The sequence below is a fragment of the Erithacus rubecula genome (genome assembly GCF_903797595.1).
Source record: "Erithacus rubecula genome assembly, chromosome: 22".
NCBI lineage: Eukaryota > Metazoa > Chordata > Aves > Passeriformes > Muscicapidae > Erithacus > Erithacus rubecula.
In genome coordinates, this window is record NC_136674.1 from 2,976,025 (window position 1) to 2,991,752 (window position 15,728).

General features: G+C 42.2%; 1 protein-coding gene across 3 annotated transcripts in view; it reads right to left on the bottom strand.

Moving 5' to 3' along the window:
* The window catches only part of VPS53 (VPS53 subunit of GARP complex), a 60,787-nt gene that overhangs the window by 30,986 nt on the left and 14,073 nt on the right, over positions 1 to 15,728 (bottom strand). Inside the window, exons 1-8 of one of the 3 annotated variants that reach the window (XM_079325119.1) lie at positions 12,186 to 12,227; positions 11,787 to 11,873; positions 11,424 to 11,539; positions 10,210 to 10,329; positions 4,978 to 5,056; positions 3,992 to 4,135; positions 2,366 to 2,508; positions 1,318 to 1,459 (exon numbers count right to left, since the gene is read on the bottom strand). In XM_079325119.1, coding sequence (XP_079181245.1) covers positions 1,318 to 1,459; positions 2,366 to 2,508; positions 3,992 to 4,135; positions 4,978 to 5,056; positions 10,210 to 10,329; positions 11,424 to 11,539; positions 11,787 to 11,789 — 747 coding nt within the window. In that variant the 5' untranslated portion in view covers positions 11,790 to 11,873; positions 12,186 to 12,227. Of the gene's footprint in view, positions 1 to 1,317; positions 1,460 to 2,365; positions 2,509 to 3,991; positions 4,136 to 4,977; positions 5,057 to 10,209; positions 10,330 to 11,423; positions 11,540 to 11,786; positions 11,874 to 12,185; positions 12,228 to 15,728 lie in introns of those variants that run through there. The other 2 variants (XM_079325117.1, XM_079325118.1) reach the window with 2 other exon arrangements.

Below are 15,728 nucleotides of genomic sequence, written 5' to 3' on the forward strand. Positions count from 1 at the left end.
TCCACATTCTGCTCTCCTGAGCCCTTCAAAGCACTGCCCAGCAATTTGCCTTCTCCTAGCAGAGGTGATCAGATCCTGGCTCCCTCTTCATCCCTCCATCCTCAGCCCCTGCTCTGTTTGCACCCACACTGCCTGAATCCTCCTTGAAAGGGACATTTTGTCCAGTCTGACATTTCCACTCTCCCAAACCCCACTCCAAAGTGTGTGGTCTCCACTGGGATAACCCACAACAGCAAACCCTGCCCTGCAAAAAACCCCAAATTGCTGCTCCCACTGTTTGTCCCCCACTCTGCATTCACCAGCCAGCTGTTTATAATGGTGAATATGAAATTGTGGTCTTCATTTTGGGTATGGAACAGGGCAAATGACAGCCAGAGTGTCACAGCCCCAGGCATGGCAGAAAGGGAGGAAACACAGGATTTTCTGTCATTTGAAACCACACCCTTCCCTTCTGCTTTTCTCACTTATAACAACCCAGTGAAGACAATTTAATTAAAGCTGCAAATTTTCTATGAAATCTGTCAGAATAAATAAAACCATATACTTGAGAGATCTAAATTAAGCCAGGAAGAGAACCTTACAGGACCTCCTCTTTTAATTAACAGCACCCACAGCAAAAGACCAGTGGGTCCAGCAGGCTTTCCTTGGAGGATGAATTATCACATCCAAGCAGGCTTCAAGACACCAGCTGGACAGAGAAGCCAACCCCAAACCAGTGGCTTCTGAGCCACTCATGCTCTGTGCTGCCAGGGCATTTGGCTGGCAGAGCTCTGGGCTGAGATTCCAGGCAGGAAAAACTCAGAGATGGCTCTAGAAATATTCTCAGAGTTTTTTTTCTTTTGGTTCTGCCTTTACAATCTACCAAAAGACACAAAGCAGAAGCTATTCTGCTTCTAACAGACAATGTGATGTTGAAAGCTGCTACCATGTGGTGAATGTGTGGTACCCAGAAAGGAGGAGAAGAGGGGACTTTCAGTTCTGAGGTGTCACTGACATGTAGAGAACAAACATTACAGGGCAGTTACCACACCACAATCACTCTGTGGCTCTCCACAGCTGTGTGGCTTCAAACAGCACAGGAGAACCAAAAAAGCACACAGGCAGTTTATTTTTATTCTTGTGAGCCCTGTGCCATCTTCTCCACTGTCTACACAACCAAAAATCACTTTTCCAACTCCAGGCCACATTAAACACCCTGAGCAAGGAGAGGCTGCAGGTGACACCTTTGGCAGTCTCCACTACCTGAGCTGTGTGTGAGGGGGATTTTTCTCCTAAGAAAGCTGCAGAGGGAAGGAAACTCTTCAGAAATCCCCTTACCACTGTGCCATCAGTCAGAGTGCAGCCAGAGAAGCGTTTGGCCAGGAGCCCCTCAAAGTTGGTTGTTCTCTGAATTGCAAAGAGAAGCAATTTCACCTCAATCTCCTTCGCCCGCGTGCGCATGATCTTGGAGAGCTCTGCCCTGCAAGAGAGAGGAGATATAGAAAAAACAAATGTGCTTTTCTATAAAAATCTGAAACCTAACACTGGAACTCAGTCTGCTCCCCAGAGAGACTTCCATCACAAAATTCAGGCTGATTCCTAAGAGGCTCTCTAACATAAAGCTGCTTTGCAGATCCCATTTCAAACACGAGCACAGTTCTGACTCTGTGGGTAACAGAATCCCATCTCCAAGTGGGGAAAACCCTCAGGATCCAGCCTTGGGAAGCACAGTGATCCCAGGACTCCACCCAACACCTTCTTCTGCTTCCCTATAAGAGGAATGTTATATTTGTCTTTACAAATAAGTTGTAGATCTGTTGGTAGATAAAGTTAGCACCTAGAGATAAAAGAAACAATGGGATTACACTGATTGATGAATGGAAAAAGATTTGCCTTTACAAACAAAGTGTAGGTTTGCTCGTAAATGAAATTGGGTAACAGATGATGAAAGAAGCAAAGGGGGGGGGGGAATCTATGAATTCTACAAGAATTAAAAATTAGAGGGAGGGTTGTAGATTAGAGGGGAATGTCAGGTGTCAGGTGTTTGGGAAGTCTGTGCCTCTCGAGTACCTCATGCAATGGGAAAAGAGAGAGAGGGAAATGCAGCAGCGAAATTGGGATAAAAAGGAGACTCTGACAGATGCCAGGGGAATGCCCCATGACCTCTCCCTTTAATGGAATAAAGCAAAAACGACTCCTCTGTCTCCTTTCTGAACACAAACCTCTGGCATTTCTGCATTAATTTCCCTTACACCTATCTCCGACTGGCACAAAACCCACAACCCTTAGCAGGACTTTCTACACCCACAACAAACTGCAACTGTAACAGCCATCCCGAGCAAAGCTACCCAGTTTATCCCGTTGTTTTTTTTACCCATTCTCTCACCGGGTGAGGTGGCAGAACTCCACGGCGATGCGCTCCGTCATGCTCCACTCGGCGGGGAACATGCGCCCGAACTTCTCCTCGTAATCCACCAGCTGCCGCTTGATCCACGCGTAGCGCCGGTCGATCTTGTCCAGCCACGCCACCTGAACCCCACCGACAAGGAGTTTGCAGCACAAAAAGCAGTTTATTTCAGCAGGAAATGCTCAGAGGTGTGATGCTCTTATCTCTGAATGCTAAGGATATACAGCTAAGTCTGTCGGTAACGCCAGATGCTGTATGGTATCAATATTCGGAGATTTGGACCTTTCAAAAATTGGTGGGGTAGATTCAAAAGAGAAAATTTTCCCTGCTGTCATTCCTTCACAGTAGGTGCCATTATTAAATTAACCCCAAAAACATAGTGTTTGATAGCCCTGAATCCTGCATTCCAAAGGAAGTTAAAAATCCATGAATTCCTCACCTTATTAACCCATAAAACTGGATAACAGACACAATGACATCCATTAACATCCTCTGAATGCTCCAAGGGCAGGTTCACATTGGAGATTAGGAATAATTTCTTCACTGAAAGGGTTATCAAGGCTGCCCAGAGTCACCAACCCACGAGGGATTTAAAAGATGTGTGGATGTGGCACTTAGGGACAGGGTTTAGTGACTGGAATCAAGGATCTTAAAGGACTTTTCCAACCTAAATGATTCTGGGATTCCAAGTGCTTAAACACATGCCAGACTGAAAATCCTATCTTGTGTGAATTAAGAGAGCAAGCTCTGTTGAAAATGAGGATAACAGTACTCCTAAATCATGCAGAGATTATTGAAAATTCAATCCAATAATATTTCATTTGATCCCACCCTCTTTGTTTCACAGACAAAGAGGTTAAAGTCAACAGTAGGATGAGAGTGCAGGAATTCCTGGACTCTTACATTCAGCTCACATTTAAATTCCAACTAAAATTCTTACAAGCTGAGCAGGATGGGATATTTTTTCCCCCCTCAATAATTGTGCTTTCTGGTCAAAAAATATAAAGATTAATCCAGAAAATTTTGATGGAAAAATGTTATTTCAACTTAGGCAGTTTATCCTTTTTCTATTGTGTGTCAAATATTTGAAATTGATAAAACGTATTTTGATATAAAGGAGATTTTGGGTTGTGTGGGGCTTTTGTCCAAATTCAAAGTTACAGTAAATTTTTAAAAAGCTGTTAATATCAGGACAGGAAGTTTAAAAATTAGCTACAAAGATAATGAACTTCCTAGAAACCACTCCCCCTCAGCTTTCTAAGCATTTTGGGGTGTTTCTTGATTGTTTGGGGGGTGGTGGGTTGAGTTTGCAATTTTCAGAGTTTCATTTCTCAACCTTTGCAAGGCAGGAAATAAATTAAACATGAATTTCTTTATTTCCTACGTGAGGGGAGAAAACATTTCTAGTGATGTGAGAACCTGAGGATCCTGGCAGAGATAACACCAACCCTCAGCTCATCATCCACTCCAATCACACCCACAAATCACTTTCCAAGCCCTTGGGATAAAAACTTTTCACCACAGGAACCTGTGGAAGTGAGAATTTTGGGAACTCCTGCAGAGCAAAATGTGAAATCCAAATGGAGCTTGCTAAGCTTCCCTTACATCTTGATTTTCCTGGAAGAGGACCAGGTACTCTGAGAGGTGTTGTTTAATAAATTTCTTGATGATTTCCTGTTTGATCCTGGGATCCAGGACGTTGGCTACCAGGCAGGCATCACGTAGGACATTGCTGGGCCCACCAGTCCTCTGGCAAAATAAACAGGAAGAAAATGATTTCAGATTAAATAAATTGAATGGGTGATTGTAAATGCATCCAGGTTATCTTGGGTTTATCCTATTATTCTCTTTTCTGCAGCTACTCTTTATTTGTTGTTGCATTTTTCTTCTGCTGCATGAAAACTGAGCTGCTTCTATTTCACTGATCATAAAGTTGTTCCATGATAAAGACAGAAAATTTAGAAACTTTTTTTTTTTTTTTTTAAAGGCTGTTTGGGTGCTGCTTCACACAGACACAGATCTGCCCTTCACCAACTGTTCCAAAAAGTCTCATTTCTGTACTTGTCAGTTGTATGAAGAAATCAGCAGAGCTGGTACTTTCAAAGTGTTTTCTTGGGAATAAATTCAAATTCACACCTACTCCCCTTACTGTTTGCAAATATTTGGATGCACAGTGCTGGGGAAGCACAGTTGGTGCCTTAACCCCAGCCCAGATTTGTATCTGTGCTGAGTAAACAGACACAAACTGAGTGGCACTGTGGCAACAGCCAGCCTATGTATGAACAAAACACAAATTTTTGTGACAAACAAATAACCAGGGACTGGGTGAGACCCAGTGGAGTCCCAGAGTTGAATTTTGGGGCATTCCCTGCCTGGTCTGCAGTAGCTGTGTGCAGTGACAGAGGAAGGGGTGACAATTCCCCCCCACTGACAGCAACAGTGAGAAATCACCTTTTGCTTTCTAAAGAAACTCCTGAAAAAGGCAGAGACCAAACCTAGAGGAAAAATGAGACTAAATCCAATGACAATCACACTGAAGTGATTTCAGTAACACTTTGCAGTGGGAGGAAGGGGGAAAGTGAGAACTTTACCTTTGTGCCTTGAGAAGGAAAGGCTTCCTCAAAGTCAGCCAGGATCTGCTGCCCCAGCTCGTTCTGAGCTGCCTTCACCCTGAGGGGGACACAGGAAGGGCTTGGATGGCTCAACAACCTCCCTGCAAGGTCCCTGAAGCTTTGCAAGGGATCAAAAGGATGCTGGAGAGCAAACATCCACATTAAAAAGGTGTGTGTGGCAAAACTGGGGGAGTTTTGCTCCCTGAATGACAACTCTCCAAGCACTGACCCCTCAGCTGCAGTAAAACAGGTCCTGGACTCTCCTGCCCTTCATTTCATATTTCAATAAATCCACTTAAATCAGCTGTTTGAAAATCCTTTAATGCCAGCATGATCAACTTTTAAATTCATTTATGTTGATCACATTTCAAAAGATTTTTACTAACAAGTAAAAAGCTTCACAATGTCTCAATCTCCACCAGGAACCTTTCACAGTTCCAGGTGTATTTTTAAATTAATAATCCTGGCACCAATTTTATCCTATAAATTCTCAATGTTTTACAGAAGCACAAAACAGCAAAGGTATGAAATGGGAGCAGAATAAACCACAACCTTGCTCTTTATTTGGCTGAGAGAATAAAGCTTCCAATCTCCAGAAATAAAAGTCAATACAGTTTAATTGATACTTGCAGGGAAATGGAAATGCCTGCACACACTAGAAAGTGCCAAAGCAAACACTTATATCCCTCTGCAGCCCTTGAATTCTTCCATCAGTTTTTATTATACTGGAAATGTTTTCAGCTCTAAACTGATCACTCAAACTGTGGATTTTTCCACTGAGATTGATACTTTAGCAAGACTGGTGACATTTACTGTTGTGAAAATGTTTGTTCAGACTATGGGGAGAAGACTTGGGAAATTTTTTTTGTGCTTGTTTAAAACTCCTCAACCTTATCAAGGAATGATCTGCTTCTTTAATCTTCCCATTTGAGTTCCATTAGTAGCAAAAAAACCTATGAGATGGTCTGACAATGCTGGATTCTTTCATGGTGCCAAATGCAGAAAATTCCAGTCCTTTAAAAGTGATGGCTGAAATATAACTTTATATCTGTGATTTAACTGGATGTACAACCTGCCTTCCTCAGGAATTATTTATGGGGATTTTGTTGGAAAAGCTTCCTGCCTGCAATGTCAAAAATAATTCTTACTTAAGCTCTCTGCTTCACAGGAATGTTCAGAAACTTCTCTGCTCTTCCAGGTAAAGATCCCAGTTAACAACTTCATAAATGGGAAGAAAAAAGAATTCATTAATGTGTTGAAACAGAAAATTTAATCAGTAAGGAGGAAGCCACAGCTACAGGTTTACTCCTGCTTAAATTCTACAAGCAAGCACTTGTAACTCATGTGAGAAAGCACCACAGAACCAAACCCTTTGATTCTCCAGGAAAAGAAGTGTAAAAAAAAAAAAAAAAGATAAAAAAAATACACTGAACACAGATTGAAATTTTTTATCTTTTAAATCATCAAGAAATAAGAAGTGTGTAGAATTAGGAGTCACAGAAATTAGTGAGTTTGTATGAACAACTGGAAGTTATTATTATACTTCTTCACTTCTGAGTGGCTGTGGGGACTTTTCTATTTGACAACAGCTGCAGTGCAGCACAGTGGAGGCACTGAAAAGAGCCAGATTCCTAAAACTCAACAAATTTAAAAGAGCCTCTGTCAAGCAGTTAAAAGCCCTGTCCACAAGCTTTTGTTGTTTTAGGCTCTGATTCAGGAAAGTACTTAAGGATAATCTTAATGGGGATTCTCATATCCTTAAATTAAGAAACTTGCAGGAATGCCTTGCTCAAGTGGGATGTTAAAAATATGTATTTTTTAAAAATAGGTCCTGCATAAAAATATCTCAAGAGCAGGCAGGGAGAACAAGTTTGAAATATTTTTTTCCTTCATGTTTTGTAAGAGAGGGACAGGGCAGAGCCATCCAAGCAGCCAAAAGTTTAGATGTGTGTGAGCAAGGACAGGGAGCCCCAGTGCCCTCCCAGTAAATGTCACTTTTTATATAACCACACACACAATCAATTACTTTCACAATTATGAACACACATCCAGAAGCAAGAAAATTTTTCTGAGAAAATGGGGGGTATTTGCTTTAGCCACTGGAGATTATTGTCCCCTGGAAAGATGTCAGCTTCTCAATAATTCAGAATATTCTCCATGCAGGGGAAACTGAAGGAGCTCCCTGCACGTGCCTGAGGGTGTGTGTGGAACCACTTCACCAGGTGAATTGGCTCAGCAGGCCCAGGTGAGAGATTCAGGATCTCTCAGAGCCTCAGGAGGGTTTGATAAGGGTCTCTTTCCCTTTCCCTGGGTAGGTTCCCCCAGAAATGTGCTGGGATATCCCAGCAGCCATCCCACACAGCAGGGAATTGCCTTTTCCTGGGGTTGCCAAACCCTCTGGTTATCCAACCATTAATGATTTCTGTTTTTCTGACTTCTGTTTTATTATTAGTGGCTTTTGTTCTCCGTTTCCCTTGCCTTAAAAAAAACAAAAACATGAAAACCCACTGCTATGTTTCAAATGACATCCAATTACTAGAAACCATAATTCCTTTAGCCAAAGCTACCAGAAATCTTAAACCATGCCTGGCAGCTTGCTGAGATAAAAAGAGGCTGAGCCAGCCTGTTTTCCTGTGGCAAACTTATAATTCTCTTTCTCCTAAATACTTTCCAGGCTTTTTTCCACTATCTGCCAGACCTGCAATCCCACTTTTCTGGGTGGGTTTGGGATCACTAATTGTACCTCTCTCCACAGACAGAAAACAGCAGAGGATTGAGAGATAAGAAAATATTCCTGTGTACTACAACAACTACCAAATCACTGCATCAGAAATTGGTTTAGGAACACTCTTAGGAAAATATTTACATTTGGCAAGGAACTGTGACATTTTTACATCAATACTCAACAGCATCAGCACAAGAAGCCAACTAATTGAGAGTTCAGTCCAGGTTTCCAATGAATTCTTACAGTGGGATTTTTCAAAGGGACAGAACAGGTGGAAAACAACATTAAAAACACATCATTACTTCTCACAGCATCCAGGAGCAGCAACCTAAATTGAATACCCCATGACAAAGAGCATATCCAACACCACTGAGCAGGCACTTCTCCTTCCCATGGTTTCCCATTCATACTTGGCTTCACTCCATTCACACCATGAAAAAAGAGGCTTTTTATTTCAGAAAGCAACAGAATCTGCTCGTTTAGCAGTGTATATAATGGGCTTATTGTATATAACAGGCATTGGTTACTGTCACAGGTCTGTGCCAACATCTACTAAAGCATTTCTTGCCTTCCCAAACATCTTAGAGGCTTCACTTGTACCATTAAAACAAATCCATGAGATACCAAACCCCAGCAATTTCACAGTCTAAAAATATCCCTGCAAGCAGCCAGGCAAACTTCCTCTGATGTTTCATGAATCACGAAAGGATTTCCAAGCAAAAGAGAGAGAAAAGTCAACTCCAAACCAGGTTCTAACACACAGCCATGGAGTCAAACTCCAAAAGCAGAATTCTGGTGCCATGGACCTCCCTGTAGGAATTTTCTGCCTGGATGTGGAGCAGTAAAGAGCTCCCAGCAGCACCCCAGAGCAGCTCCTTTCACCCCACAAGCAGCCTCCTCTATCACTACCAGATGGTGCAGCTCTCTCTGTATAAACACTGGGAGGAAAACCCTGCCGAGGCAATTCTAAAAATAGGAGGAACAGACTTTCTTGAGCTTTTCAGATCCTTATCTTGAAGGCAGAATAAAACAAAAGAAGTTTTCCTCCACGTCCTTGCCAGTCTCACTGGTGTGACTCGAAACCACTGTGCCTTTTTAGCAGGAGCCTGAATTGGTTTTTACAACAATCAGCAACTACAAAAGTATTAAATAATCATCCACCAGAAAGGGAAAATCAGCCAGAATTCTAGACCAAGGATTAAATTATATTTGGCCTTAAAATGGCCAATGACAGCAGGTTTCTGCCCAAAGGGCATTACCACTCTGGAAGAAAATGAAGCAAGCAAATCTTTCTGAGCACAAGGTTGAAATAGACAACAGCCTCAACTCAGAAAAGCACTGACATATGTTTACATTTCCTTGATGTTCATGTTCATTTAAGCAAATGCTTATGGTCAAATGCTTTGTTAAACAAGGCCCCATCCCTTCTCTAGATTTAGAGTAGATTTTTCTTCTGCTCTGTTTCATGGATTCCATCTGTGTTTTCTGGAAGAGGTATCTATACCATAAAGAAAGTCCAACAGATTTACATGAAAACATTACAAACAAATCATTCAAACTCTGTTTCCATCACTAAACAACACAGGGAGCCAGCTGCTGTCTTAGCAAAGGCAGCCACCAAAAAAATTAATGACTGTGCCTGGAAGACTCCTTGGAGTACCTCAGTAATGAGCAAAGTCATCTCAGGCAGGGACAGCAATGTCCCCTAGAACAGGGAGGACCTTGTTGCCTCAACTCCCAGCTGTCACATCCCAAATGAAGCCAAGATCAAGGAGAAATGGTGGCTCAGTGACCACTGTGCCTTCACCTGCTACTGGCTGAGGGTGGTGGGGACTTGCAGCAAAGCTCACCCAAATAAATTGTAACCACACTTCAGAAAATCCAAACTGTACAAGCCCAGCAGAAGAAGATTGGCTATAAGCCTCAAATCTCAACAGAATTGGGCAACAGGAGCAGGTTTTGGCAGAAGAAACTTAAGGTGCTCAGAATAACCAAGCTTGGCAAAGGCACAAGGAGAAATCCTGCCTGCCTAAGCCCTGGGGCACTGCAGGCTGACAGCAGCTCATGGTGAGGCACAGAGGGGCCCAGACATCACCATGTGCAAGAAGAGATTTGTGCTTCTTGCCAGGCTGCTGAGCTCCATCACTGAGCTGAACAGAGTAGAGAAAGCATCACCTCAGGGCTCACCAACACCTGCACACACAACAATCTGCACTTCCACAGGCTCCTCCAGGTGAGAAAATGAAAAGGCAGTCAGTAAAATGCACAGAGCACGTTGCATCCACACTAATTGCTGCTGTTGAACAGAATGGGCTGCTCCAGATTGGAGCAAACTCTGTCCAATTTTAACCTGTTTGTTCTGGCTGTAAAGAAGCTCCGAGGACCATGTCCAGGCTTCACATCCTTGAGACTCTGAACTTGCCTAAGACATTTCCTACCCTTCCTCCCCAGCAGGAAAGGAAGTGCTCAGGGTTTGAACCTTTTACCTTTCAGAGAGCTGTCGAATCTGAGGGATCCCCATGTATTTGTTGAAGTGCTCCAACACATTCACGACACCTTGGAGAAGGTTGGCAACTTCCCCATATTGTCTCCTCCTGGTCATGGCCCTGCAGAGGAAATTAAAGCTTTACAAAGGCAGATTCAATGAAAATCCTGGGTGGTAATTCACAGGTGACTTCATCCCCACTGGGTCACGCTGGTCCCTGTTGACATTTATTTTTCTCAAACACTCAGCTCTTCATTAACATTCCGATGCCACATTAAAATTTCACTTAAGCCATGCTAAAATAAACCAATCTGGCACACATCTAACAATGCCTCAAAAAAAAACCAAAAAAACATAAATGTCAAAAGCAACACTTGGCAAGGAACATGTAAACTACTGAATGCATCCGTTTCCCAGTATGGGTCCGGAGGCAGTAAATGTTATTTCACTGTAATGACCTGAGTGAAGCCATTCATCATCACACACAAAGTGTGAGTTAAAGCTTCTCTGGAGGAGAATGATGCTGAAAAGCCATTAGCCTTGACTTCTCTGTTAATAACTTTCACAGGGGACTGACAGAGGAAAAAAAGAAAATCAAGTTAATTTATTTTTATATCATCCTTTAGGATCGTTCCAGTGGAGACAGCAGGCTAAGGAAAATTTTATTCTCAGCACTTCACGACCCGGCGTTCGTGCAGGATTTGCTACAAACCAAGAACAGGCTGTGCAACTTCACAGATGCAACATGCAAAAAAATCTGTGTTTTCCTAGACTGTGTGTTCCTCAAGCATATTAAAAAACCCACACAGGACTATTAGAAATATTTAACCCCCGATTCACACACAATACAAGCTGCAAGGTTTCTCTAAACTCTTGCTGGAACGAAAACTAGAGTAGAGCTTTACCAAAACTCACTGCAGTTTTAGATGCAAGACTGACAAAAATCCCTCCCAGATTCCCAAGAGCACATCCCTAATGAGGATTGTCCTACTCCTTAATGAAGCCAGACTCATTCCTTATCACCAAAGATCAACAGAGCAATCCAAGCAATCGATGCTGCAAACGATTAAACACAACAACACAGGCTGAGGTTGCTCAGAGGATCTGCTAGCAGAAATCCAGACTCTGAAGCAAAATTCCTCCAAAAAAACTAGGCAGGCTGTGACAGACCACAAAGAATGGTGTCAAAGCACCACCAAGAATTGCCACACTTACTCCAGAGAATCCACCCCCCCTGCCAGCATGTGGAGGTGGTTGAGGGTGGTGATGGAGGTGGTCAGGTGGCGCTTGGCATGATCCAGCTGCTTGATATCCCGGGTGATTTCCTTCACCTAGTGAGTGAAAAAGCATTCTGGTTAAATATCAAGCCCCAGCAATGAATTTTGCAGGAGATAAGAAGCCACTCTCTCCTCTTTGGGACTGCAGAGGTGTCAGCTCAGCAGCTCTGTGAGCACTAACAGCTTCAACACAGGCTCAGTAGGAAATTACCAACCAGTCAGGACCAAGGACAAAAATGTTACTGACAGGAAAAGTCAGTGTCCCCTCCCTTTCAAAGGCCAGAAATAAAGGGCTGCTCACCATTTGTTCAGATTTTTCAGCCTTGTCTTTAATATCCTTAATTTTACCAAAGAGCTGTTGAATGGCTTTTTGGGCTTCTTCCAGGGCCTGGAAAAGAAACAAGGTCAGAGTGGAAAGAAAATCTGCATTCAGTTTTCACCTTTCTAAGAAATACACAGTTGCTCTTAACAGTCCCTGGGGCTGGGGCAGTGGAGGGGAGCAGCTTTCTTACAAAGAAAATACCAGCAGCACAACAAAATTCAATGTACCATGTTGGAATATTGAACCTAAGGGGTTTCAGTATCCATTTTACAATAGTTCTTTGGCAAAATTTCATCAAGATATTTTATGAAAGCAGCTCTTTAAGGTTACTGGAATACATTTTGACATACTAAGTGTGGAAAAATAGGTAGAATTTACTCCTGGTCAACACATATTTGGAGCAGAAAAATGAAACCTCCACAAGACCTCTACGCTCATCATTAATTATAAATAAAAAACACACACATATAGAACACTGAGTGCTTGCCCAAACCCCTTGCTGAATTAGCAGGACATTATCCTGGTGGAAAACATGATGCTGATTGCTTTGGAATGGGCAGCTCAGCCTCCCACCCCCCTGCAGGAGCAATGGCTCTCTCTAAGCACAGGTAAAGCCCAGGAAAGGCTCTCACCTGGATTTCAGTGCTCTCTTCTTCAGGTACCTGTTTGTTTTGGTTTTTTTTTATACAACCATGGCACAGCCTGACCTCACACAAGCAGTGTGAACCACACGTGGATTCAGTGAGTGAAGCCACATGTCCAAAATCACATGTCCCAAATCTGCCTCCTCAAGTAATTCAACACGTTTTGCCTTCCCAGCCTGATAACATTTCCAGCTCCAGCCCCACTTTGTTCCCTGCTGTTAAGCAGCTTTCTATCCCTCTGTTTTTATATCCAGTCCCATGACCAAGGTTACAGCACAAGCTACAAGCTCCTTCAGCAAATAAATTTAACACATCTTCATTTGGAAATGGATGAGGAAATTATCTGCCAGGAGCTTCTTTTGCTGGAATATAGCTGGGTTATAATAAAAGTATAAAAGCTGGAGATGGTTTATAATTCATTTTCCAGAGTGATGGTGAGGGGGGGGGAAGAAAAGTCTCCTCTGAAAAATCTTCTGAATCATGTGAAAGTTAACACTTTATGGATTGGTGTCACAGAGCTGCCAGATGTTTACTGAGGGACATAAAAACACAAAAATGTGCTGCAGGGTGGTTGTACCAGGGCTGAACATCCTCAGCAGACTCTCCCTGCTTTGAGAATTAAATTTTCTCCTCCATTAAAAGGCTGCTGGATTAAGTGCAAAGAAGAAAAGAATGCTCTTTTAAACATGTTTAGCTCTGTCTCTGTACCCACATTACTCAAGTGGGTTATTAAGCAAGCAGCCACTGTCTGGTCTGAGCTTTGGATGGGTCTGTATAAAATTAAAGAATCAGCCTGAAATTCTTTACAGATGCCAACTGCTGTTTCCCTTTACTTCTGCACTAACAGCAAATGCTGATTTTTCTGCACAGTCCCAGGAATTCAGAGGTTCTTCAAAAGAAAATGGTGATATTCAGTAATTGTGATAAAAAATAACAAAGAGCCTTTACAGGAAAGGTGGGTGAAGTATTTGTTCCTGTTGCTCAGTGGAAAGCAGCACATTCAGGATGGGCAAAATCCCCACCTAAAACTGTCCCTGGAACACTGAGCAGAAAAAAAATGGGATTCTGTCCCTGAGCACTGCCAAAAATGAGGCAAACTGGTGTCATCACCTGGTCCTGACACTTTCACCTCCTTCAAAACTCTGCAAAAACACAAAAATGAGACAATGTGGGCTCTGCCCCATCTGATGAATTAAAGAACTCTGGTCTCCTGCTGCTGTGAGAAATGTGCCTGGGACAGGGGCAGAGACCAAACAGCAGCTGCTGTTCTGTCCCAGTCCTGCCTCACATCCCTCACAGAAGGGGAAATATTCACATAACTGTTAAAAAAAATTTAAAAAATTAAAAAAACTACACAGGGAACTCAAGAGCAAATTTGAATAAATCAGGATTGCTCATGAACACTTGTTTCATTCCTTAAAACCTTCTTCCAAGTATTTGTTTAGTCATTAAGATATAAATCTTTATCTATTCTTCTAAAAAAAGAGCTGCACATTCTTTATTATGAGTGAGAATACACTAATTCATTATGTAATATATATATTTATATAATGACTATATCATTTGTATCATTTACATTTAGAGATGAAAACATTTCTTCAAACATTTGCTGAAAGTAGCACTATGTGAAAATCTATTTTTTTTTAAAGTCAGGAGGGCCCTGTCAGATCTGGTGAGAAGTTCAGAACTGAATAAAAAATGTTAATTCATGCACATGTACAATTAAAAAGAACCAGAAGACAGTTTAAGGAAATCAATGAAACTTTTTGTGGCATCTGAGGGTAAAATACAGTGTGTAGAGAAAACAAATAAAGAAAATTAACCAATAATGAAAGAAATCCATCACCTTCCCTGTCACTATAAAGACAAAGTAAAGCAAATAGAAAAACAAATTTCAAATATAAGAAAACACCTCATATTGAATAAACAGTTATTAAGGGATAAGAAGCCAACATCTAGGGTATGAAAGTAGGTCTAATTGCTCAAGGTGTATTACAGAAGTTTATTAATGTAACTAATGACTGTTCTTTTAGCTGTAAAAAGAGAGAGGAAAACACAGCTACAATGTACTGGGAAAAAATGCACTTCCCTCCACATTCTGCTCCTGCTACAACAGCAAATTATTAATTTAAAAAGCATTTCCTTACTGCTTTTGTTACTATTTTATTAACAGGTTTCTTTTGGGTAGAAATTCTAAGGAAAAACAGTCTCAGGAGGATAAAAGCTGCTTTTATTCCAGTCTGTCTGGTTCCCATGATGGATGACAGGCAGTGATCTCCCAGCTGTGCCCAGCACTGGGTTCACCTTGCATTACTAATTTATTGGTTTCCTCATCAGTGCAACTGGGAAACATGTCAATGCACACACCCCAAACAGCAACAGGAGGGAGGTTATTGCATTTCCTTCCCTCCAGCAGCAGTTCATTCTGGGGGCAGAGGAGCAGGAATAAATAAAGAGGCTGGAGCCATAATCTGTTGTGGTTATAGGGAACAAGGATGTTGAAACAAAGTGCTGGAAAAACACCATATGACTCCAATCAACAGCTGAGCCTGCAAGCTACAATTAACCCATCAGCATTATTTATTCAACTTTATGCAACCTCTGATACCAGCACCAGCTGAGAAATTTGGTGTGGAGAGGGCTGGGAGGCAGAGCCAGCTTTTTCTGTAGTGTTTGACCCTGGGCTTCCCAACTGCTCTGACAAGTGTAAATTTAGCAGAGAGGGCAGGAGCAGCCAAGGGAGGAGAAATCCAGATCCAGAGTGCTGGTACCAGGCTTCAGGCACAGATCACATTGCTCCTTCTGTGGTGTAGTGTGTCCAACATGTCCTGGATGCAGCAGGGGATGTCCTGGTTCCAGGGCTGCCTTGAAACTCTAAACACCTCAATAAAAACTTTGTCTGATGTAGAAGTTGGAATAAACATCCCAGCCATGTCAAAAAATTAAGGGAATAGAATTTCAAGGTAGGGTATTTGACCAGCTCCTGAAGTATTTACCCATAGTTTGGATAACTTGTGAATGTAAAACATTTATCCTAAAATCCAAAAATCTGTACCAAGCCATCTTATTTTGTGATAAGAGGGAGCTCTTGTGTTCTCCACAGCAGAGAGGGAATGCAGAAATCCCAGACTCTGCACACAGAAGGTGCAAAACTCAACTTCAGCTCAGGTAAGCTGGGCAGGCAGTGAGCAGCTCTGCTGTTTGCCAAATTCTGCAAAGCTGGAGGGAAAAACACAGCCCATGAGTCAGGCAGAGCTCTGCAACCTCCTTCACCTTG